This window comes from Solea solea, chromosome 12 (assembly GCF_958295425.1).
Source record: "Solea solea chromosome 12, fSolSol10.1, whole genome shotgun sequence".
In the NCBI taxonomy this organism is placed as follows: Eukaryota; Metazoa; Chordata; class Actinopteri; order Pleuronectiformes; family Soleidae; genus Solea; species Solea solea.
The window spans coordinates 7,387,361-7,414,019 of NC_081145.1; the positions used below are offsets into that span (position 1 = coordinate 7,387,361).

General features: G+C 40.3%; 1 protein-coding gene across 4 annotated transcripts in view; it reads right to left on the reverse strand.

The window, feature by feature from the left end:
• banp (BTG3 associated nuclear protein) overlaps positions 1–25,881 on the reverse strand; it is a 37,795-nt gene extending 11,914 nt beyond the window's left edge. Inside the window, exons 1-12 of one of the 4 annotated variants that reach the window (XM_058646039.1) lie at positions 25,738–25,881; positions 23,644–23,709; positions 23,431–23,509; positions 23,069–23,184; positions 22,760–22,959; positions 22,288–22,377; positions 21,916–22,088; positions 21,324–21,563; positions 18,982–19,140; positions 16,445–16,566; positions 14,768–14,839; positions 11,154–11,198 (exon numbers count right to left, since the gene is read on the reverse strand). In XM_058646039.1, the coding sequence (XP_058502022.1) occupies positions 11,154–11,198; positions 14,768–14,839; positions 16,445–16,566; positions 18,982–19,140; positions 21,324–21,563; positions 21,916–22,088; positions 22,288–22,377; positions 22,760–22,959; positions 23,069–23,184; positions 23,431–23,500 (1,287 nt within the window). In that variant the 5' untranslated portion in view covers positions 23,501–23,509; positions 23,644–23,709; positions 25,738–25,881. Of the gene's footprint in view, positions 1–11,153; positions 11,199–14,767; positions 14,840–16,444; positions 16,567–18,981; positions 19,141–21,323; positions 21,564–21,915; positions 22,089–22,287; positions 22,378–22,759; positions 22,960–23,068; positions 23,185–23,430; positions 23,510–23,643; positions 23,710–23,809; positions 24,262–25,737 lie in introns of those variants that run through there. The other 3 variants (XM_058646040.1, XM_058646042.1, XM_058646038.1) reach the window with 3 other exon arrangements.
• Between the last annotated feature and the right edge of the window lie 778 nt (positions 25,882–26,659).

Genomic DNA, 26,659 nt, shown 5'->3' on the forward strand with positions numbered 1-26,659 from the left:
GCATTGGACACCGCTTTGAACCCTATTAAACTGAATCATTGAGTAATGACGATTCAGCTGATAAGATTGGGTTGGTTGGCAATGATGGAAAAATACAAAAAAACAACTAAATCATTCAAAGAAGAATTTGTATGTGATGAAACATTGTTTTTTTTTTTTAAATGCTGACTATAAGCAGACACTGATACATTAACAAGGTGACAAATATTTCAGGGCGCTGTCATGGGCCAAGCAAGTCTCCTGACATTGGGGAAACTTTGCAGTCTTGCCTTGATTGCATAACTGCATCAGTTTGCACCTAGAAGCATGGCTGACTCGTTTAAAATGCAGGCCAATACATTCGATTTGACTAAGTCTGTCAGAAACACGGCCCATCAGCAGATCTTAAGAGCATTAGTTACTGCTGACCTCAAGGTTTTAGGAAATGGGTACCTTAAATAACAGCGCTGGTTGGCGGGCCACCCCTGTGCTGAAAGGCCCAGGAGCAAAACAGACAAGTGTGATATGATACTGCAGCGCGGTAATGGACAGAGAAGCGCTGCACAATCAAGAACATCTTAAATTTTCTGCAGGCTTTGCAAGCTGCCATGGCCTTATGAAAAAAAAGGGGAAAAGTAATAAATCTTTTGCTGATGCTGTAATGTTTTCAGTAATGGATCCAGGACACTAAAGAAATACAGCCATGGGAGAGGAAACACACACAGAAAACAGCAGCAGCTTGATGCAAAAAGCATTCATGACTTCAAGACTGAAAGACAATAACCAACTGGATAAACAAGAGCCAATGTGTTCAAAACCAGCCACCATCTCTGTCGGTCTCACATGCATCTCTTAAAATGCAGTTTTCTCCTTTTACTCCCTAGGAAACTCGTTACATTTCAACAGTGATTGCTTTGAGAAAATATGGGTTGTTCAGAAACACAACAATGCTTCTGAATTCCCATCTCTATTGTTTTTAGCCATTTCGGAAAAATGCATCAATTGAAAAACAAAATCTTCAAATGTGCATACTTGTTTGAGGCTGGCATCAATTCCCAGGCTCTCCGGAGGTCTCACTTACACTCAGCTGTGAATCGAAAGATGCTATGAGTCACCCACTTTGTGTCCATATGTGTGCTTGTGTCCATATGTGTGCTTGTGTCTGAGTATGCTTCACCCTAAAATCAAAGTCGGCTGGAATCTCCAAAAACACAAGACTCTTCTCCATAAAAAACTTTTTTCTGTACACTAAAAAAAGGTCTATACAAATCTGGTTCCTATCACTCTATACCTCCTCCTCCTCCCTTTGAATCTGGAAAAAAACTGAACCCAAACAGGGAAATGGGGGGAAAAAAGAAACATTTGGACTTTGGAGTGGCTGGAAGTTCCTCTCAGCTTCACAGCCGTCAACAACATCTGCAACTGCCAACCCCGGACAGATGTCCAAGCAGAAACACAAGCTCCGGGTGAGGATGTGTGGGTGTGAGAGGAGAGGAGGAGGGCGCAGTGGGGGTGGAGGGGTGGGGCAAAGGACTGGCTGTGACATTGCTGTAAAGGTGCCCAGCACAGCAGTGCACAGACTGCTTGTTTGGTGTAGACTAGGAAAGTGAAAACACTGGCCTAGAAAACATGTCTCACTGCAGTCATTATCTGTGTTAGTTACATATGCCTTTTATTTTACCTCCGAGTCTGAGGAGTTTTATGATTTCAGCTGGGCCTCGGCTCGCAACGTGATTGAATAGACAACAGAGGAGTTGTGATACAAATCAAAATGTGTCAGAGGTTGAAATAGAAGCCAAAGAGTATCATTCTTTGTTCCTCTATGATTTGGGAATTCTTTGACGGATTTTCAGTTAAATGTGCAGACTTTTTACAGATGGTATTACCATACGTTGCTGATATGTCAGTTGTCTGTCTAGACATAATTCTTTTCAGGGTCAAGTGTGTATGAATTAGTGACATCTGACGGTGAGACCATTTCACTGTCCCCACTTTTTCCCCCGGAACTACGGTGGCCTTCGCATTCTAGAACGGACATAAACACTCTCTCTCTCTCTCTCTCTCACTCTCTCTCTCTCTCTCTCTCACTCTCTCTCAACGGCCCACTGTTCTACCAGCTCTTCCTATCTTCTCTGCCATTTCCTCCTTCCTCTTCATTAATTTATGCATATGGGTGGAGCCATTTGTCTTCATTTGCACAGTAGAGATTTGCACTTCAAACCGTGAGGCACACAAGAAGGCAAAATGGCGGCCTCTGTACAGCAAGGCCCTTGTGGAAAGGACCTGTAAAGAGATGATTCTAAGGCTCCAACAGCCAAACACAATTTATCTTTTGAAGCACTTATATATTCAAACTTACTTATGGAAGTCAATTTCATTATTTCTGATAAACCCTCCTAAATGTTACACACTAACTGGACCTTTAAATACATTCACCTTGTCACTGTTAGATGCACTCATAAGAGCTTGGCACCTGCATTGAATCAAACCCCTATCCTTTGTTCTGTTTTGTTTTATGACGACAAATTTGAATTCTGATTCAATCCAGAACCTACAAATCACTAAGCTGTGGACAAAAGTTAAATTAAAAGTCAGCCCCTTAAAGAAATCAAAAGGAAGAAAATTATACCAAGGCTTTTTTTTTTTCCTCTGTTCTATAATCCAAGTTTGAAATCGGCAGGCCTAATTGATGAAGGCATTTTTAAAATGTCTGTAAATTTAGGATGATGACTTAATCATGTTTTTAATTATCCTATTTAATTCAGTGGAGCCAGAGATGATATACACAGGTTGTAAAACTCAACCAACAACACATCGCACTGCACCAAAAAACCCAAATCTCTTAACAAGTCATGTAATCTAGAACCGAGTCAGAATCTACAAAAGCACATTACAGCACATAGCAGGAATGTGTCATATTCCTGACACACTCTGTTTTCAGTTACAGGGGCTTGTCTTTAAATACCCCAAACAAATAAAAATGCATTAGAAATGGCATATTGATGGTAAATTCAAAACTAAAACATCTGTGTCTCAGGAAGGTGTGGGTCCCCGTGTGCTGCCAGAACAACTTCATGTGCGTTGGCATCTTTTCTACGAGGCTCTGTATCTGTGCCGGAGTGACAGAGCACCATTCATCCAAAAACACATTCTGTCATTTGGTGTTTTAATGATGGTGGTGGAGAGCACTCTATAAAAGTGTTCAGCTGGATTGCGATCGGGTAACTCTGAAGGTCATAGCAGAAATAATCCACATCGCATTCAGACCCAGTAAACCAGTAAAGCCGTGTTTCCATCGAGAGGAACAGTTCGGTTTGGTACAGTACGGTACATATTATTTCGCTTTTCCATTAGGAATAGTACCAAAATAATCAGTCCCTACCGTTCCATTTTTTGGCATCCTTCCCTTGAGGTCCCGGAGTAAAATGGTACGGTAAGGTCAGCTGACTCTCGCGCGTGGAGTCGAAAACAAAGAGTTTCTGGATGTCCTCATAGACTATGTAAACTATGGTTGTAGCTGGTTGTAGCTCGACTACACCACTTAATTATACCACTGTTCTTGTCCCAGTATATAAGCACAAGCAGGGAAATTATTTAATGAATGACATGCGTCTGCCTCTGCTGTTAGCTGGTGATATGCCCCCTTCCAGCTTGTTAATATTAGGCATTTTCCAGTTGACCTATTACTTTACATAATTATTATTTTACATTGCTATATATTATATTATATCCATCCATCCATCTTCTACCGCTTTATCCTCCACATAGGGAGCTCTGCCAAATATGATATTAAATATAATATTCAATTCTTTAGGCTGACAGAGAATACACTCAGTCTCGTTGTTGGTAGGAAATTGCAACGGTCGTGATTTTGCCATGTTTTGTTGCTGTTGTCTTAGCTTCTTCTATTATTCACAGGTCAATTATTTTTGGGTTATCTATTATTTATGGGTCAAAGCCCTGGGGCAGGAACTGTGGAACACCCACAGAGTCACTAAGTCAGTTCCAGTTGGGTCCAGTTGAGCTAGTAAATTGCATTTTTGGGTCCAGTTGAACTAGTAAATAGCATTTATCGCATTATCTGGGTGTGTTCAATTTAGAGAAATTTGATTTAATAGAATTTCAGCTGCACTAACGTGTATGCATGTATTTTAAAAGTCTGGTTTTAGTCAGACTAACATACTTTGATTTCTGATGTCATGTCACCCTGTATTTCCACTCATTTTCAGGCGTCAAATCCATCAAATGCAATCACCTCCTCTGGGCCTGTACGTTTGACATCATTGATAAACTCGCACAACATCCGTCTCAAGCATCTGCCATGTCCTCTTTCTGTCATTATTATTTGTGCAATGGTCACGCTGAGGTCAAGCAGAATGGGTGGTCTGAAAATATCACAGTAAATCGTCATTTTGAATTTTGTTCAGTGGTGAATTTCACTCAACATCTTTTAGTTGCAGTGTAAGTCATGGAAGCCGTTTGCCAACATTTCCATGAAAAACAAGTTTAATTGTTCCCCCCACTGCAAAGTTATGCTGCTTCTTCCTCAAACACACTACTTTGCATCCAGTTCTCTTCATGTTTGTGGTGTGTGGAGACAGAAATCAGACTATGCTATGCAAGCCAAGAGTCATTCGAAAGACTGATGAGTAATCCAGATCTGTTTATCAACTTACTCTATGCTCTCTATGATTATGACTTTCATGTGTGTTAATTACCTCGACTAAGATGTTCATGTAACAAGAGTACTGCCTTGGCTTGGTTATAATCAAGCCAGAGTCCATGTCAGTAAAGTCATTATTGCTGTATTGTGCCTAGTAGGAGCCTGCTGGAGTTGAATCTGATGGATGATGGAGAGTTGCAGGCCTGGGACTGATCTGCATCAGACCTGTGCTGATGGTGAGTCATGTAGAAGTGCATCTAAACATCTGGTTCCTTTTACTCGCACAGACAACACTGACCCTAGATTCTGCCCATGACAACAAAATGGGAACGCCACTGTGTGCGCTGTTTCAAAATGCTGAGTAACAAACACTCACACCCACACCTTCATTCAAAAGGAAGGATTTCCCCGATCTGTGGCCATTTATCTCCTGGCAATGATGCCACAGGGACACAAAACAGACCACTGCTCCTTTGAAACAGGATCCATCACTCGGCCTCTAAATCCTTGACTGCTTATATGCACTCCACTTATACTAAACATTGGTCAAAAACCTTTCATTTCATCTCATCTCACTCATTTATGAGTGCTGTGAATCAGAGGAACCTGAACATCCAACCTCAACACTCTAGAAACAACATCCTTGAGCAGAGAGGAGAAAGAAGAGGACAACTGAATGACTCTGGCCAGATTGATTCCAGCGCACATCATGCCCCGATTCTGTGAGGTTAACAATGCACATCCTTCACACATCTGCTTTGTGTGTAAGAAAGGCCTGACAGCAGACATCAAAGGCGGTGACGTCTCGAGCAACAAACACTCACGCAACTGTAATAATGTCAACACTTACAGCATAGCACAAGTTCAGAGGTCAAAACTCTCATTCATTAATGTCCTCTTCATGTCGAATGTATTGGGTTACATTTTACCTGTTTGGCATTCTTTTCCCTTCTTTTCCCTCAACCTGTCCTTCATCGGTTAAAGCTTTACATCATGAACATTTATTGTTCCCCAAGTCCTGGACTGGTTCTGTATTTTCAGGTCCCGGCAGTGAGGCCTAAAAGGACCAGTGTGCCGAGCTTGACTCTGTTCTGTGACCCATTTCCCACACTGAGCATTAATAGTGACGCTTGGGAGGATCCACCAGATGCACATTACCATGTGCTGAGAGGGAGGGATGACAAAGGCACTATTAGTGAATGACAGGATAAGTAAATTTGCTGAGGCTTTCCTCTAGAAGTTAAAAAGTCAGACTATTTTTTTATTTTTTTTTTTACTTTCTCACAACAATAAACCCCTCACATGATTTTTATGTGGCATCTGGTAACATGCATTTGTTCAACGGTGTGTGTTTTTGTTTGATTCACAGCTCAGCTTGTGTCAGTTTCCAATCATGAATGTGGCAAAACATCTCTTCCAGACGGTCTCGCTTTTGGCATTCCTCCCCTCATGTTTTTTTTCTTTCTCCCCTCCTCCTCTTCCTCACCAGTCACTCATTTCTTCTTCCAATACTCCATTTGGTCTCCATCAGTGCATGGCAAGATCACAGCCCAGAGAGAGAAGGGCACTTGATAAGAGGCTATGACGGACAGGGAGAGCAGTAAAAAGTGTTATGTTTTTCCCCCCCTCAATCGTTTAATGGGTTTTCCCTCTCTTCCGTCTGCACTACAGGGTTTTTATAGGCAGCCAGAGAAATTTGTTTTGATTCACAGTTGGCTCTGCTGCACCGAATTCAGGGCACAGTTGGCATCAGCCAGCATGAAACGGATACAGCCAAAAAACTACACAAATTCAATGTGTACATGCGCTAGACAAACAAATAAATTTGATTTGCGTAGCACACTGTTTAAACACTGTGACAACTTGCAAGTTTTTTATTAATGCCAAATTAATGATTTTAATGTGACTATAAAATGTTTTCTTTCCTTAATTCAGTCGTTAGGAACGAAATTACACAAAATAAAGTCTTTACAGTGACATATTGTAACTTGAGCGATGGAATCGTGTGTGTGTTTTCATCCACATGTAATCATTAGACGCTAACTCATTTTGTTTTTTTCACCTTCTAGTGAGTAGGTCCTCTCCTGCCTCTGTCTGCCGTGTTTCAACAGTAGCCCAGCAAGGACAAACCAAACACTGAGTCGACATCTCAAAAACCTTTGTGTTCTTCGACAGCTTTGGAAAGGCAGAGTGAGGGGAATTCTGACTGTTGCAAAATGCAACTTCACAAGCAACTACTTGATTCTCAAAAGGAGTCATGCTTCTATAGTTTCATCTTCATACAACCAACACACACTCTACAAGCAACATGAGCTGGTTGTTGTGTGCTGGTTACCCCGCTAACACTGAATCTGAGCAGAGGAGATCATAAACAGACAGACAGACATTAGAAGTCAGTTTCATAGTCTGCTTGCTTTTTATTTTTCATGATGGAAAATCAAATATTTAGACCCATTTCCAAACAGTCAATGGCAGAGAGAGAGAGAGGGAGAGAGTATGACTGCCCAACAGCAGTGCGGAGAACCATTTTATTAGGTCTCTAAAAAATTCCACAATTGGCCTAGGGATTTTTAAAGATATTTTGAGACAGCCTGGGAGTGGGAGTTGAGGACTAATGTAAAAAAGAGTGATACATTCATGCAATCCATCTCCCCGTATTCACATAATCAACACTGGCAATCAGTATTATTCTAACCCAACACTGATCTGCTCACTGCATGCAAAGACTATACTCTGGCTACAGAGGAGGGTATTAGGTGAAGAAAGGACAGAAAGAAGGGTCAGCCTGCAGACCTCTCAGCATATTAAAGCTGCCAGTCTCCTCTTTTTATTATCTCTGTAAAGCTGGACCTGGGGTTTGACCCCTAACCCATTAACAGAGCTAGAAAACCTCTCATTTCCCTCCTTAGGACACAGACCTCATTCTGAAAAACCTACCACAATACAAATCAACACCAAAAGTGTTTTTTCTGCCATCATAATGCAGCCAAAATACATTAAGAACTGTATTCCCAAGTCAGAAATGTGATTCATGAAAAACTTCTGACAACAAAGTCGGTATGAAACTGGCCAGCGGAGAACATTATGTGCCATGAGTAGCAGCCTCATAAACAGAAAGAAGAGTAAAACAACTAGCCAAAATAGAATGGCGTACCAATTTTTATTTTCCATGTTATAAATGTGTTGGTTTTTTTGAAGAAAACTGGCATGCCCATTACTTCTAAAGACAGTCAGCGAGGTCTGCTGACAATAAAAGGACTGTTTGGAGGGAGGGGAGACTTTTGATATGTGTTACTTATTAAAAGCAAACAAACAAAAAGATTGATTAGGCATGCACACAAGTAATAAGTTAGTAGAATGAGTCAACGATCTATTACCCATGTCAGTGCCAAGTGAAGGAGAGGAATCAGCAGAGGGACTAAACTGCTTCCAGAATGGAGGCCGAACAAAGCTCTGATAACAATATGTCCAGTATGTTGCTTCTTGTGGCTACACGCGACGGACATGACAGTTTCACACATAGCTGAGATATGACAGTCGAGTGCGAGCCAGGCCACCTCAGCATGTGGATTTTGGAAACAGCTTTCAACGAGACAAATACCGCAGATAGACACAAACTAAGCCAGTTGCAGACAAACAAGGAAAACATGTGCAACAATTAAAAGAGACCCTGTTGGAGACAGAGAGTGTAAAAACATCTGTGCGGAGCAGTTAAAGCTTAAAGCCATGAGAGTACCACAACTCTTTCCTTTCCATTTATGTGATGGATCTAAATGCAGTCAAGAGTCAACCAGAGAGTGTAAACAATCGACAGTTTATGTGACCCGTAGTGTTTGGATGCGGCAGGTGGCCCTTAAAAGACAGGTGTAGCCACAGCTACACAGTAAAAAAGCAGCAAGAGTGAGATGGAAATGAGAGGAAAACTGCCCCAGAGAAAGGAAGTGGAGAGAAAGCGTTCTTATGTGATGAATTGCTCGGCCTAGGTTACACTAACATAGCCTCTGCACAGTTTTACCACATTACAAAAACAGTGACATCATACATTGTCTATTTGATCTAAGCCTCTCTGTAAACACACAAATTAAGACGCGCACATCAGCGAAAAATCTGATGTGTACTGTCTTTGTCTGAGGTCCTCAACAGACATCTGGTCCAAGATCAACTAACACCAATCAAGATAAAGAGGCAATATGTCATTTGTACACAACCATATCTGGTCAAATGGATTTATCGCAATGAAATGCTATCACTAATGTCATGCTTGTTTGGGCCCTGCTTCTCTTCAGTGTTTATGGTCTTTCTGGGATTCAGCAGATTTGGGAGCTGACCTAAAATGTGCCTGCCCTTGTACTCCATGAGAATATAAGCATGAAGAAGAACCGTAACAGCGTAGCACTGCATGTGTGTGTGAACAGCTCGACCTGCAACACAAGGTTTAAAGAATAAGTCACTGTGTGCTTGTTTTGGCTCCAAACTCTGTACCATTTTACAGACTCAATCAAAGTATGAGTGGAAAAATAAGGAATAATAAAACGAGCTTTTTATTGGACTAAGCTCCCAGACACTGCCAGGGGAATAGAGGTCTTCGTGCAGTTTTTAGTGCGCACATCCTGGGACACTTTGGTGTCCAATTTCAAAGGACTAATACCTACATACATACTGCACTCCACACAGCGATTTCAAATACTGCATGTTTAATGTACAGTATGTTGTATGGGGTATAACTCATAGTGAGTCAAGGAACTTAACCAGATAAAGCTGATCAAAATCTGCAGGGACACATAATGACAGCCATATACTGAACTGCAAAGGGAAACGTCTGTTGTTGTGTTAAATCTCAACCAAACTTTGGCGAAAACTTGATCCAAGATCCTAGAGAGAGAGGGAGAGGAACGTTGCTGTCAGGATCAGGAAGTAGGTCATATAAGGACACGGGCATAGACGAGTGTGTGTGTGTGGGGGTGTGTGTGTGCGCGGGAGAGAAGCAGCACAAGCATGTGTACCTCGATTAACTGAAAACACACAAAAACAAATGGCCAATCAAACAATCTAAACAACAAAAGAAAACACCAGTCCATTCACACATCACAAGTGAGCATGCACACAGATAACCAATAGCGTCTTGAATCTATCAGTGATAGGGAACTTAATCAACACAATAAAATGAAGAAATAAGCAGCTGAACGCACATGGTTCCAGTTGGTGGGTGGCTTGTAACGCTGACTTCACCCCACATTTTGATATATTCAGCACATACGGTGATTGCCTGCAATTTCAAACGCAGCTTTATAGGTCCCATAATTCCCAACAAAGCAATGTTATTGTAATCACATCACTACTTAATGCAATGGAACAAAGCACCGCAGGCTGTTACTCAGAGACCAAATAGATTCTTACTCTAGTCAAAATTTTAAGCATCTGAATCAATGGAAGAAATCTCAGATCTGGATGAAATTTTCTGGGGATGTAGATTTTAGCCCAAGGAAGAAATGACAACATTTTGGTGGTGATCCAAATACGGATTCAGGACCTTTTAATATTGAAATCGCTGACACTGTGGGAAACTAAGTGGCCTTGGTGGGGGGTTTGCGCAGAGCTTTCTTATTGATTCATTTGACAGTGATGATATAAATAAGATTTATCCCTTCTTATTAAAATGGAACGGATGCATTGTATATAAGAAACTTTGCCCTACCTAAGTTGCAGTCCAAGTCAGAAGGGGTAGCAGGGTTTGAGTTACCAAGCCACATTACTCATGAATGGAAGATTTGAGAGCTACTACATTTCGCTAACCAGAACCTCCAATGGCTGGGTTATCAAATTGATTCATAAAATCCTTAAATCAATCTGCCTTTTCCTGGATCCTCTACCATGATAGTCTCACCTGACCACAGCTTACAGCTGAATCCACAGCATTTTCCTCCGTTACTTTGCCATCTATTGTGCAGAACCAGAAATACTTACTCACACTGCTTTTCAAAATGGTTTCACTCAACAACACAACCTCACTGTTTTCTTCTGTTCAGCAAAGGGGGGGGGGGGGGGGGCATGGATGCAGGTTAAGCTGTGCTCACAGTGCCCTCTGCTGGACAACTTTGTAATTAATTCAAACTGTCTGATGCACTTCTGGACTAAAACTGTACTGGAGAGTCATATTAAATAAAAAAAAGACATTTATGTACTTTGAGGTACATTTTTAATGCAAACATTACTATATTTAATGATGCATCAGGTTTCAAAGATCCTACTTGTGTGCAATTTGCAACATTAACAAAAAAAATCTCCTTCATGGCCAAGCAAAATTGGAAACAGAAATATCTCAAATCAATCAAACGGATTCAGGAAATCAGTAGCGTTACCCAGCTTTACTTTTCTAACACAAAATGACATTTCCAGGCCTAGCTAGTGATGGATTTGAACAAAAGTATTACGTGATACAAATAAGTAGTTTGTCACCTATAGCAAGTTAATATATAATTACATCTTTAATTTTGTATAAATGTGTTCTTACCTGTCCATCCTGACCAACATGTACCTGGTGGATCTGGAGGTTTCCCTGAAATAGAGAAATGAGAAGACATGGCATCATAACGCTGCAGCAAGTACTGTATATATCGAGATTTTAAACATGGATAAGCATGGTTGACTACGTTCCCATTGCCAGTAGAGGAGTTTGTCTCTGTGATTTTTACTTGGTGAGTCATGCGAGTCATGTTTGACATTACGAACAAGCTGTAAACCCCATGTGCCAAAACACCATGGAGACCAGTGACAATGTTACAGTTTTGTACCTTTCACTTCATGTCCTCTGTCAAATTCAGCTTGACTGAACCGTTTAAAATTGTTGCTTGAAAGGAACATGTCGCAATGCAGCACCTGGAAAACGGACCGAGTCAGCAACTTGAGTGCCAACATCAAGACGAACAAGAAAAAAAATGGCACGTTCCCCTGGGCGTCATGTTTTTATTAATGGAGCTGAAACCGATTAAATATCTGGATTCACTGCAGGGTCATTCGATCCAGAAGTGAATACTGATTCAATCCATTCCGACTGCAGGAAAAAGCCAGATGTGACTGGGTTTTTGATCAGTGGAAATTGTGCCTTAGCTATTTACCTGGAGAAAGGTAAACGTGTAAAAAATAAAATTACACCTCGTCTACTCCGTATTCTCATAATCACCTTAACTAATAATTATAATAAATAATACTATTGGACAACAGATTATTAAATTAGACCCTTCAACATTCAAACCATTAAAAGTGTTTTAGTGAACCACTTCCCCCTTTACAGTCATGCATCATGTGCTGCATGACAGTGGCAATATCTGTGAAGTGTCTGAATTATTTTGACTGGATTCTGAGTGTGCAGGTTTTGGCAGCAGCGTGTGTGCATACGATGACGTAAGACTGAAAAGTGGCTCCATTGTCCTTGTTTTTACATCTGTTCTGTCATTGCTGGTTAAAGAGCAACTCCCCTAAACAAAACCAGAAACACATTTACAAAAGGCACAAGCCCATCACAGGCTCATCAGTGTGCTGCACGAGCTACAATGACCATCATAAAACCTCTGAACATCCGTAGTGATATTAACAAGACCACATGGCCATGCATGCCATATTCAGTCAACCCCAGAGTCAACTGCTCTCTCTTGCTAATTGTATTTCATGTATATATGCAGCACTGTCTGCACTGCCATATGGTCAGAGAGCAGTGCAATCTCCCAAACAGCTCATTTCCTTTTCTAGCGAGCTAAAATGTCTGTGATGAAAGGGCCCGCTTCCTAATGAAAACATATTCTGTGAGTGGCAGTTGGAGATGTGGGATTTCGTTGCTAAGCTTTGAACTTCGAGAAAACAAACAATATCATGCAACGGGAAGGAGAGAGGAGAAAAATCTGGGCCCAGCCACAAAGAGCAGGAAAAGCTTTAGAGGCTTTCTGCCTCCAATTCACTCTCACTCAAATGTGCATTTCTTCCTCTGAGCGTCCTTTAGCACAACCGAGGAGGAAATGAGAAAAACACTTGGTCAAGGTGTCAATTGCCTCTGCAAAAAAAAAAAGTGGTCATGCATGTGTGGCATGAATCAAATACAGTATGTGATGATTACGTGTTAGTGTGTACACAGACTGGCGCCTTGAAATAAACCCTCTCCCACATCCTCGAATAAAAATCATTATCAATGATGCTGATGCAGAAATTCCTCTTCAGCAGTCGGTGCGGTTAGGAGTTAGATTTTGATTTCAGCTGGCAGGCCAACCATCAACACGGAGTGTGCAAGCAGAGATGTCTGCTGGGGGACACGACACATCTGGCCTCTACGTAAAGACGCAAGTCATAACCTCATGCGTAAGCGGACGATCGTATAAACATAAAGATGCTCCACACAGAACAGCTGCTAAAATTATCTAATGACTTTAATATTGTTAGGGTATTGCTCTCGCTGGGACAGCTGCTGGCAAAGGCCAACATAAACACACAGGGCTAATCAGGTACATAAATGTTTAACGATTTTTAACCTGACTCATTTTATAGATTAGTAACAGACAGTTGGATCTATTTGACTTTCTTTAAGAGGAAGACTGGTGTAGGTTTGTTCTGATGGCCGATACGTTTTGCTGATTTTCTTTGTTCTTCTTGTGAATTAAGTTAGAAACTTGTGGTTTTTCTCTCCAATCTATATGGATTTTAAGTAAAGATTATGTATCGACTAAATATTAATTACATGACATAGGTCGTCAACAAAACTAAAATCAACTTTTGGAGGAAAACATAAGGTTTTGGTGACTTGGCAGAACGGATTAGGTTTCTGAGAATACAAATGTGTAAATTTAACGTAAGTTAGCAACAAACAGCCAAAGAACTACATTGAAAAATCAGCCTGATTATTCAGCTAACCAGTTATTTGGTCTACTTCGACTTTCTTGGCAAAGTAGACGAAGTTCAGAGTCAAACTTATGTGAGCTGCACAATCACAATATTGGGAAATGGCAATTGATGCAGTGCTACACAATGAACCATTATCAAGAAAGGTTTAGCATTACCCTGCTGTGAAAACATTCCAATGCTCCACTGACAATCATGTTTTGATAGATGTGGTATTTCATGTGAGAGTGTATGTGCGTGTCATGAGACATTTCTACTACTACACGTGCTAACGCTGAATGTCCCTGGCTTTCAACAGGCCAGCTCCCTCTGACAAAGTGAAACAGACACCTAAAGCTTAATCTGGTATTATTTCATTGACATAGCCGACAGTCAGATCAGACCCACAATCACCACTAATGTCTGTTTATAATAGACATCTGAAACCTAGAGGGCAACATGGCCAACAAGTATAATCTGGCAAAGAATGCTGCCGTTAGACATGCCAACAGAGAAAGGTTAGCGACTGTGACAGATAACATAATTATGTTCTCATGCCCTCAAATATACGTCAGTGCTTGTTTCTATTAGTAGAAGAAGTGCTCAGGCCGTTACGAAAGGAGTGTTGAGTCTAATTTATATAAATAATTATTAAACACTGTGTGATAAACGGTTATTAAAAAAAGCACAAGTAAAAAGCACATCCTTGCATATTATTATGACACTGATCCAAGCGTTATGAAAGTTTGTTATCTGTGTATACAAGTGTTGATTATTAATAACCTGAAAAACCTACTGAGCACAGCACACAAATTAATGAGGTTATAATTACTTTTGTACTTTAGAACTCCATTTATTTTCCATTTTCTCTTTTCATTACATAAATGATCACTATCATTTCCTCCATTGGTGCATTGTAGATTCCTGTGCTGCACTATTTACCTCCTGCTCGCTCACATTACAACACAATAGTATACTCCCACTATCATCTTCTGACAGTCAGACCATACATGCCATACATGGTGTTTTTCATGGATTATTTAGCTCAAATATATACATTCCACTAGCCACTAGCTAAATAAAGACATCATTAGAAGCCAGAAGGAAAATTTGCAGTACTGACACTAATGACAACAATCATCATCTCTCCAGAGCAAAACCACCTTCCACTTTCACACTGTAGTTTGACGTTGTTTGCTTCACTTTTTCATTCTCACTCTCACACAAACATGCTGTTTATATTTACACACACACACAACTTGCCTCACTGTCCTGTGTGATCTGCACCTCCTCTCCTTGTGGCACCTGGGCAATGTGCAACTGACCCTGTGGAATCTGAAAGAAGCATGAGAAACTACAGAGGTTAAAAAAAATATGATCATTAACTGACATAGACACATTTTCCCTTTATCATTTGTGCTATTTTTGACCACATCATAGACAGACAAATAGAGAAATACCTCAGTGTGTACCTCAGAGAAATTTAGAAATTAAATTACAAGGATAAATGATGCACTTATATAATTAGGGGTGCAGGGGTGAGTCACCACCGATGAGTATGCTTTATTTCCCCTGTTGTATTAACAATACTCATAAATTTCTCCCTCAGCCACACCCTTTATTACTCAGGTCAGGAGTGTAGTAAGTGCACAGTGAGCTCTGGAAAGCATCTGTCTCTCCCACCCTTCAACCTTCTCCCTAACTCTCCGTCTTTCAGGCCTGTTCCCTCCTCATCATCATTACCTTCAGACCCATACAATGTCAAAAACTCAACGCTGTTTATTATGAGGTGGACGCAGAACAGAAAGTACTTCTCCGATGTTCCCTTTGTATAACAGCACTGCGTCTGATAACGATTACTACATTTTTATTTGGTAACAGTGACTTTGTAACTGAGACACATGCAGTTGTAGCACTTGGACAAAACAATCTAATTTAATCTCCCTCATAAATAAAATCCCTCATGCAAAACAATGTCCCAGACTGTTGTGAGTATCTGTCACTGATTGTTGGAGAACACAAAAAGTGGCATAGGCTGAGCCATAAATTAAATTCAATTAATGACTGCAATCTCTGTGACCCAAACAAAACTTGGCATGTTTAATTAATCCAATTTGTTCCATACACACATACACATACTTGTTTTTATATCTTAGTGAGGACACATTATAGACATAGGCCCTTATCCTAACCTTAACCATCACAACTAAGTGCCTAATCTTTATCCTAAACTCAACCTAATTCTAACCCTAACTCTAGAAACGGGTCTGAAAAAGCACTTTAAAATTGTGGGGCCCAGAAAAAAATCCCTACAAAGATAGGTTTGCATGGTTTTTTTGGACCTCACAAAGATATAAATACAAGTACACACACTGGGGTATCAGATAAGCTCTAAATATGTGAAGTTCTGTATCAGGTCAAAGAGTTTACATGGTCAGTTCCATGCTTGTCCTTTAACTCAACTCTACTCAATTTTTTTTCTGGAGCACATTTAAAAACAACCGAGGTTTACAATTGGATCATTTGTAAATGTCCAGTCACTTCCTCTTCGTGGGCTTGATTTTGACCTTTGAACACAGCAGCTGAATAATAACGTCTGTCACATGTTACATATGCAGAGGGAGGTACAGAGTATCACTTTCCCTCTCAGTTGAATGGGAATGTTTACTGTTAAAGAATAGAGGTGGGCTGACTTTTTTATTTAATTTTTTTAAGAATCGGCATTGGCCTGGCTGATTATTACTTAATTATTCTCAAAAACTTGACAAAACCTTTATTTTTCAATTTTTTGATGACCTGTTTTCACATATTTAAGGTTATATTGGCATCATACTATATAAAAGCCATTGATTTTAGCCATCGAAAAAACCCTTATTGGTCAACCATCTGTTTGCTTCTGGAGTGAGAGAAAGGTTCAGATATAAAATGTCTGACACTCACCACCTGAACTTGCCCATCTTCGCCAATTCGGTGGAACTGGACCTGCTGATTAGCCAGCGTGTAGTGCAAGGTTTGTGGGGTGGATGTCTCAATGTGGGCGGCTTCTTCTGTCATGCCGTCCTCTGGATAGGATTATAGGATTACAAGCAATATGGTTACTGGTATGCCTGTGTGTATAGTGGAGGTAGGTCAGAATTACAGTGCTGATACTGATACTTCAGAAATCAGGATGAGGTCTCCAAGGCTCACACACAGGCAGACACACAATCCCACACACACCCACACATGATCACGCAAGAGGCCTTGACCTCATATCTTTACAAAAAGAAAACTTAAAAAAAACTGGCTGATTCCAAGGCCATCTGCTGAATGATGTGTGTTTATTCTTCATGCAACGCCTAAATACTCAACAAAGACACTTCATCACACCATTTAAAAACACTCAGGGTGTAGGTGAAAAACACAAACTCTACACACTCTCAGTCTACACACTCGCTAACACACAGCAGGCTGAAATTCCTACATTGATGCATTGCGTCATCTGCTACAACCCTGCAATAGTATGAACACCTTTAGGCAACATCTTTACTACGACATTTTCCTTCCTCCAGATACACCTGTCGTCCAGGGCTGTGTTTTAATATTGGGAGTCGCTGAGAAGACTGAATTTGCTGCAGTTTCACAAAATGAATTAACACATTGAGAAAATAATTCGAAACAAAAACAATAGATTATGTGTTGTTGAATACGTGTGTATGTGGAGAGAAAAGAAAAAAATGACATCCTATCCTTCATCTCATCACTGGGGAGGGTCAAAGCTTGTTTCAGAGTGGGCTGTGTGTCTCAGTGCGACTAAGATGTGCAAACAGGCAAATTGCAACTGGTAAGTGTCACAATGGACGTGTGTCTTCATTGAAAATAATATAACCATGTGCACAGAATACGATACAAGGGAACGGCCCCTTAACGGATACCTTATCACCAGTCAAAGACCAACAGAGCACTCTGTCATCTACACCACAGGCCACAAGATAATTAAAATCACGCCTTCACTTCTCAGACATCAAAACAAGCAGCAATAATGGGAGCCTTTGTGAGAGGTGAGCACTGACATCATTTCATGCAACAGACCAAGTAGCCATTAACATTGTTGAGAAAATGGATATGGCAAAATTCTTGACCATGAACAGGAAAACAGAATGTTGATATAAAATGACACACAACACATATCACATACACCTGAAATGTTCTGTTTTGTGTTACTTTAATGCTTTGAAAATTTGAGGCTGTCTCCCATCTTTCATTATTATGAAAATAATACTCAGCTCTTTTTTTGCCAGATGAGGAAGCACGATACAGGTGCCTTGAGCAAACTACAGTTCTGTTCCGAGTTCTACCAGCTAGTTCACTGGAAATGAATGCCTTTAAATGCCAAAGATTTGCTTCTTTCGGCCCCATAAACATTTAATCTCATTAAGGATTGAAAGGATGTTTAGTATGCATTTTGCATGTTTATGCATGCACTATTTCAACTGGTATTTGCGTAGTACACTCCGGGGTGTGTGTGTGACCTGAATAGGCAGGGGCTGACACTCCAGCCCCAGTATGTGCTCACAGGATATTTGGGTTTCCCCTGCAGTCTTACTTTCCCTGGTCAGAGGTGAGAGGTGATGGCTCACAGGGAGGGAGGGACAGCGAGCATTGTGTGCAGATTACAACCATCTGCAGCAATGCACACTGTCAGAATTCCCACAGTTTTGGCCTATTTTGAGTTTTAAAGCCATCCAACCTGCATGTGCTACCAAGTGATATGACTTATGGGCACATTCTTATTTAAAATAGCATTAATGTAACATTAACATGATCAGGAACAAAACCTAGCACTATGAGATGGCAATGCTATGTGTTTTGAGCTTGAGCAGACAGCCTAGAAGTTCACTCTCAACTAATTAACCATTAGCCTACTGATTCAAAGCAACAAATCAATGAGATAAAAGGTGAGCTACCTAATTAAGTAGCTTTTTTGGAGCAGTTAAGGATCAGACATAAGTTAAACTGAAATCTTCCATAATTTTGTCAAAAAGTAAATACTTCCATTTATTCTTTTTCATTGGACATGCAACTTAAACAACAGAGAGAGGACAAATAATCTGTCTGCGATGGTCTTTTTGCATCTCTTCCTATCAGTAGATGGAATAAATATGAAGTCCAAATCTTAACTCGTAGTAGTTAACAGTAGTTTAAAAAAAAATATCTGTCATCCTTAGTCTGTCAGTAATAAATCATAGGCATAATTAATTAACTCCAGGCTTGTTCAGGGATGTAAACATGAAGATGCTATTATGTATTTTCCTTAAATTGTTGTGTTCACGACAATTCATCTACCCACAAACGCCACCACATCTTATATAGCATATTCCATGGTTTTGAGTAATACTTCCAAGTTGTACATTCCTCCTCCACTGGAAAACATCAGCAGCAGCACAGACAAATACATGCTTTACAGTTTCCCGGTAATAATCTGTAAAAATCTTTACCTGTGACTGAACTGCGAGGTGTGCGTTTGGAGAAGCTCTTGACAGCCAGACTCTGGCCGCGCTGCTTGCGTCTCCAGGCCGTGCGACACTTGGAGTCAATGCTCTGCTTAATTCGGTACCAGTCTGACTCGCTGATGGAAAATTTGTGAAACAAGTGACCTGTGGGTTCGAGGAGAGATCAAAAGGTCAGCCTTTATCAATCAAATACTGTAACATGGTTATGAATGGACATTTCCTATGTCCAAATTGAGCATCTCGAGGCTAAGGCCTTATCTACACTCGCGCAAAGGCACTGTCCTACATGCAGCCACCGAGGTGTTTATGGTCGGCAGGCAAAATGTGACTTACACAAGACTAACTTCCACATCTAATAAGCTACATGAAAGCAGTGAGTGTGATAGATGTGGGAAGTTTCTGTGTCTTTGATAGTTTACATGTAACATGTAACAACCCTGTGTTGCTTTGTTAATCACGCCATAAACACTCTTCTGTGATCCTTAGAGCTGCTTAAAAAGACACATTTTATTTGGCTAGTTTTCACGTGATGCACGACATTGCGCCGCGACAACTTCAGGAGTACACAGGCCTAACCCACCAGCAGTGATGACATCATTTCTGGCACGTGCAGCCAAGCACCAGACACGTTACAGCAAGTATAACCCTACCAAAACTTTTTTTCCCCCCAGTGACTCACTATGTCCCACTGCATCAGATATTCTCCCTCTGTAATCAATGTATACATGCAAGACAACTGAAAGAAACACTTGAACCTGATTCTGTTTACTTTTTCTCACCTTTTGACAAGTGGTGTGAGACTGCATGCAGCTGAATTTAGTGGCTGTCTCCCTCAGTGTTATGAACTGTTTGAAGGGTGTGAGCCGCTCGACAGCTCATTTCTACATAAATTAACAATGCCAACAACAGCCTGAGGTTAGAAAATGAGATAGCGGAGGAAGGGAGGGAAGCTGATGTGTATGAGCAGACAGTGGGGTAGCAGTGCATGGCAGCCCTTTCACACATGACAGGTCCTGTACAGACAGGTAGGGCAGGTGCTCTGTAATTCCTTTTCCTTTTTCTTAGGCGGGGTAAGTCACCCAAAAGTCATTTGGCAACGCTCCAGACTGTGCATACTTCTATGTCAGGGTCAAGTCTGCATTTAACTACACACACCCACGCTGCTGAGAGGAAATACAGATGACAACAAATACAACCATGAGGGATATTTGCTGAAAGCCCCCTGCAAAAGGCATGGGCTTATCTTAGGGATCAGCGGACAGTGCTTTATGAACCATTTCACATAGTATATAATCACAGGACATCATAAATGTCCATCTGTCTGCCATCATATCCTTTAAGGCTGCTTCAACAGGAATCAAAGAGCGAGTGTGACTCCATTAGGATCTTTCCACCCGACATGTGCTTGTCATTTAGAGTCTGGTATGTTATAAAATGTGTTGCACATTAATGCGTGTGTGCAGTGATGAATGCATGTTGTTGTAACCCGCCTTTGGAATACAGACTGCAGTCTATTTCTGTGTTCAATTCAGTGCCGCTTTGTAATGGAATGGGGATGAAATGTGGGAAGGTCTCAGAGAGTTCATTTATTGCCACAAGGGGGCAAGGCTTTCAACTCTAGCTGAGTGGTATTTATTAGCATCATTTAAATTGAGAGAAAATATGTAATAATCATGAGATCAACATCAGTTTCTAGACACTGTGGTTACTGGGTGATCATATGCATACTGCACTTATAAAGACATACAGTATGTCTTATGGATTTACCTCTGGAGTTTGAGAGGATCTATTAATACTAGCAGCTGGCTCCGTTTGTGTTTACAATTTTGCTCTGACAATCCCTGCTGTCCACATTACCCCTGCGAGTACTGAAAATAGAGAAGTTTGAAAAGAAGCTTGAGAAGATCTGTTTATTCTGGTAGATGGCTCAGTTTATTAATTTAAAGATGCATATAATCTGTTTCATAAAAGCCTGCTGTCCACATTACTTTGGTGTTTAAGAGCCCTGAATGTTTGAAATCTGTGATGGCTTCATTTTTGCCTGAAAACTAGTCAGTGCACAAATTTACCTCCTGATTAGCTCTTTTCAGCCACAATTTGAATATCAGCCATGTATGAAGAGCTTTGTTTACACTCAGTTTCACCTCATTGTTGGACTCAGAAGAGGAACCCTTGCTCTTAATGTTCTCACTTAATGGGAATCCCCTCTGAATCCAATCAGACTTCAGAGGAGAGAATAATAAATGCTGGACACAAAGCCAACGGGAACTGGCTTGAACCTGATACATTTGTCAAACGTCAATGACAATTATGACGTCAGGACTCACAGCGAATTCCATAGATCATGAGTGGGTCCAGCTGTTTTTTGCCATGTTTGCCTTGTCCAGATAGATTTGACATGGCTTGGACCTCCCGGTGGAAAAGGTAGTCCAACAGAGTCAGTGCCATTTTCTCTGGTGTACGGCAGTTTGTGCTGATGTGGAGCATGTCGGCTGGAGACACTGGACAACGCACTCTCAACTCCGAGTTGGTGTCATCCCCCAACCAGGTGCCTTCGGGGAAATCCTCTGGAGAGCAGAAACATTTCTTTAGAAAAAAATGCTTCACAGCCTTCTTACAGCACATGTGCAATTCATTAATAGCATTAGTACATTTTACTAGCCTGTTATTAACCCTATCAAAACGTATTGATTCACAGGCTGACAAATACTACACAGGCAGTCAGAGAAACTGTTCTGTGTACCATGTTATACAATAGCACACCCATGTGGCAGGAAAGGTGAACTACTAGTTTATGGGCAAACCTGTGTTATAATGAATTATCTAAAAATCAGAAAATTTGGTTTGGCTAAAAGACTAAAAGAGTTCATGAGACATAGCACATACACGCATTTTTGTATCAAAAGCTCTGACTCAAACCTTCTGAATTAAGTGTGATGAGTGTGACGTTTGGGCCATTTTGTGCGTTGCTGGAATGACCGCCATTGGAGATGGTGTCACTGGCCTCTGAACCGCTATCCTGATCATCCTGGCTCCCTTCAGGGCCCGGAACCTTTACCAGGATTGTGTTCTGTCGCCGTCTGTTCACAGCGCTGAAAGGACACACAAATACAATCAGAAGATCAAATGAGCCAAGATATCATGGCAGTGGCCAGTGTGTACGAGGACGTAAGATTCTGTACAGCCCTATGGTTATTTTGGACTGAAAATTGGGGAATAACATGTGGTACTTTCGCCCAACAGAGATAACAAGAAAAGTAGATAAACAAAACAAACATAAACATGACTCACTTGCTAAGCAGATTCTCCAGTGGTGTGTCCTCTTGGCTAGAATCCTTCAGGTTTTCACTACTTACTATCACGTTTGTTTGTGGCACAACACTGCAGCAGGGATTGAAAACACCTTGGTTAAACGCTCTCGTCCATCTTCACCTTGACCCACACATTTTTCACAGCAAAATGATTTATCGCCACAGTTTAAATGTCCACATTTGCCACATACTTCACAAACAGAAAGTAAAAGCACTCTCATTCATACTGAAGGATATGACAAAAGAAGATTTATAACAACATTTAAAACATTAGCAGGTACAGAGCAGTTACACAGCTGACATGCTCCCTGTGTAAACAACAGATGTGTGTGTGTGTGTGCAAGATGTAGCTGACACACTCCCTGTATGCCCCATGTGGTGCTGCTAATCCCTGTAATTATAGCACAGCTTTGCAAATTGATTAAGGGACATTTTCCCTGCATCAAGCTCACCATCGCACTTTGTTCCACGTTTGAGTGGCTCCCTGCGGTGAGCCTGCAACCATAGGAACCTGGACAGGACTCTTAGCACAGGAAACCATGCTGTCCAGTTTGCGTCCAAGGGCTTTGCATGTGGCATCCAGAGCCTCTAACTTTGACTCAATTCCCTCCAGCCGCTGACTGATTGATGCAGTGAATGAAACCAACAGATTCTGGAAAAAACAGAGAATAAAAGCTTGTGTAATTTATCCACATTTTTTTTATTCCTCCAGTAATTGTCAAAAATACAAAAACATATCGTCTATTATACAAAGCAATTACCTTAATAAAATGTATGTCTTGGTTGTTGCCGTTGTTCTCTTGGCTGATGCTTAATTTCCTCTTTTTCTTCAGAGGCTTGTCTTCATCATTTTCTTTGTTCTCCAGCAAATCTTGTGCTGGTAAGAATCATAAGAATCATAAATACACAACATGACAGCTTAGCGGAACTATGAAATGAGTTATGTTTTTTGAATATCTGCTGATACTAAATCCAATTTAGATATATTGTTTGTAAGAAATGTTATATTTCTATATATAGGTAATAATACTGCACTTACTAGATTAAGACTCTAACTATTCCGTGAGGAGTGAAGATTAGGTCAACATTTGTCAATTTACAACACAATTTACAGGACTCTCACCTGTACGGCCATCCTGGTCAAAGTCCTCCACGGTTATTTGCACGATTTCATTCAATTCTTGCTCTGACATTATTCACAGCTAAGGTAAAAAAAAAGAACAGGACAGGAAAGTTATTTTTAATGGTACTAAAATCCAGAATTGACTGTCTGTTGGGCCTGTGTTGTACTCAATTTTTGACTTTAATGCACATCAAGTAATCACAAACAAAATACCTTATACTGCATTTCACTTGTTTGTGTGCCCGGGCGACCAAAGTGTTTCTCAACATTAAGTTACTTCTAAAGAAGAAGAAAACAACTTATCCATTTAGGTGTCACACATTTTTCTTTCATATTTTCTGTCTCATCTGTTATTGTAAAGGTATGCCTGCCACACAACTGATTTTAATGACAATTCTTCTTGTTGTTCTTCCTCTCTGGTGTTTTCTAGCACTTGGCATCCATTGTGTTGCACTGTTGCCTCTTTCTTCTCTCTCCTTTGCACACCTTCATACAGAGCAACTGCTGCCAAGTGTGTTTCTGTTAACCACAACATCCCATCTGTTTTCTTAGCTACATGGTTTAACACTGAAAATATGAAGATGATTATTGTGACCGTTTTTAGCATGTGTTGTTTGTCCCGAAGCAACCCAATGCCTTGCTTGAGTAAGCCCACTTTATTTTGATTTTGCATAACACTTTTCACAACATGGTAGTAGTTTCATTCGTTGAAATATTGGGGATTTTTCAAATTTGAGGTAAAAATGTACCTTACGAATTGCTTTCATTTGACAGAAATTGAAAACAAAAGAATTACTACTTTTAGTGTACAATTGCCTGACTGTATGAATTGTTGTTTTGACAAACTAGTTTTGATGCTAACGATAACTGAAGGCTAGATAGGTTCTCCAACACCCTTGGAAGGGAAGGGTTAGCTGAGGATATTAAGCTGCAACATATAACTGTTGCTAATACAAATGTTGCTAAATTTAACACACTTTGCCTTTAAGAGCAACTCATTGTTTGAGCTTCAGCATGGAGTTCTTGTGTGTTTTGTCTGTGTTTCAAAGTATGTTTGTAGAGTGCAAATACATTTCAATATAGTATAATAATATAATGTAGGATTTCAACTATCAAATAATGTCTCCATCAACTTACAACAGAGTGAATGGCAACCCTGTCAAAGCCTGAGCAGGTCTGCATCTTTGGCACTATGGAACTTGGAACAATATTCTACTTTATGGCATTAGCAATATACTCAAACTAAATCATTATGGGTGTGATGTCATTTTGGGGGGGTTAGTTTATGTTTCTAATGTAACAATATAATCCTATTTGTGTAAAATGCTTTAACATAGGCCACTGTACCTGGCCTAAACACATGGTTGTTTGCGCTTTGGAAGTCCTGCTTCACAGTTCACAGGTAGGGTTGGCTTGTCAACAAATGCACATGTTACCGTGACATTTATTTTATGACAATTGTAACAAACGATACTTTGCCAACTCTACAGGGACCTGAGAGTCAATCCTATATTGTGTCACTTTAACTGTGAAAACAATGATATAACCATATATATGCCCTAAAAACATGCTCAGCTGAGACAAATACAGCAGAAAGCTCAAGCAAAGGTGTTTGGTCTGAACAAGTATCCAGACACATCATGTCAGCCATGTTTTGTATCATCTGAAAATGTAGGTCCAACGAACAACATTTTAAAATTTAAAAACAACAGATTTTAAAGAAAATGTTTCCTTAAAAATGTCAACTGCATGTTATTGACACTAGCATCCGTTAGTTGTAGTACTATAGGCAACCCGAGTATAGCTGTTGTGGTCAAACCATGCTTCTCTTGGTGATGCCTTCTTAGCTGTATTATACAGTGCAAGAGTAGCCGTGTTAGCATAGCCTAGCCAGCTAACTGGGCGGGGGTCTTAACTCTTACAAACAAATAATTAAAAAAATTAAATAAAAGAGGAATAGAAGAAAAAGTGGTCTGTTTTGGGCTTTGTGCAGCTTAGATACGAACGTCCGAGTCAGACAAAACGCTGCATTGCTGATTAGTATGAACACAGCCAAGCTAATATTAGCTCGCGCTACAAAGTCGCGTTTCCGAGCCGAGTTGCCTTCAAGCTTGAGAACGGCTAAGGACAATCTGTGTGAGCTAGCGTGGTGCTTAGCATGCTAAGCAGGGCCCAAAGGCCGTTGAAATGTAATGCAAAAACCATAAGATGTTGTAACAAATATCGAAATAATTTGTTGTGTAATCCGCTCATTTCCCACTGCACTGCTACACAACGCATGTACCGTGTAAGATTGGGTTATATTACCGTGTGAATGATGAATTCTCGTGTTGTTTGTAGAGATTCCGATAACGACGCCGTTCCTCGCGAGAGATGAGCCTTCGTGTGTTCCTCGCACATTCAGAGGGAACAAGGCCCGTGCGCCAACTGCGTATGATACATCCAGAGATCGGTGGTACGAACCCAGCTCGACCCAACATCTTTGTGACAATGAAAACACCTAAATTAACAGAGTTATGAAGGAGGCTTATTCTAGAGCCAAGATGGAGACGTTTATATGAGAACTGGGATCTTGCACATATTCTCGATGTTGTTTACCCAAAGCAAAATTTGAATATCTTTTTCACATTTCAGTGGTTTTGCCTATCCCTCCCTATTCATTTATTTGGCTGGGATTTGTATGAAAAAGCAATACAAATAGGATGAAATAAAAAAGGGATGAGGAATGTTAGCTGCAGTTATTGGGGAGTAAAAGTTAACATTGGTAGTAACATGATAATATGATAATAAGGAGATAATATTACAGTATTATGTTTGGGAATCAAAATCGATAATTTCCATATTATAAAGTTGGAATTCAACCTTCCTTATGTCCTTCACATATTGTTTTTAATTGTTATTTCCAGACTATTAGTTTTGGATTATTATAGAAATATGATGTATTACCATAATATCACTTCTCATTCACAAAATACCATTATCATGTTGTGACTACTATAATGTACAATGTTGCTGTATATATAGCTTCTGTGCCATGCCCTCTGACCCATCCCACGTGGGATTTCAAGACCATTTTTTACAAAAAGAAAAAATCATCTTCCAGTGATAAATATATAAGCAGAAAATTACAATAAATATTTAAATAAACACTTTCACACGCAACCACATTATTCCCAACTACACTGTACTAGAGCTATTAGATGCAACATTGGCCTATCACTGTCACAGA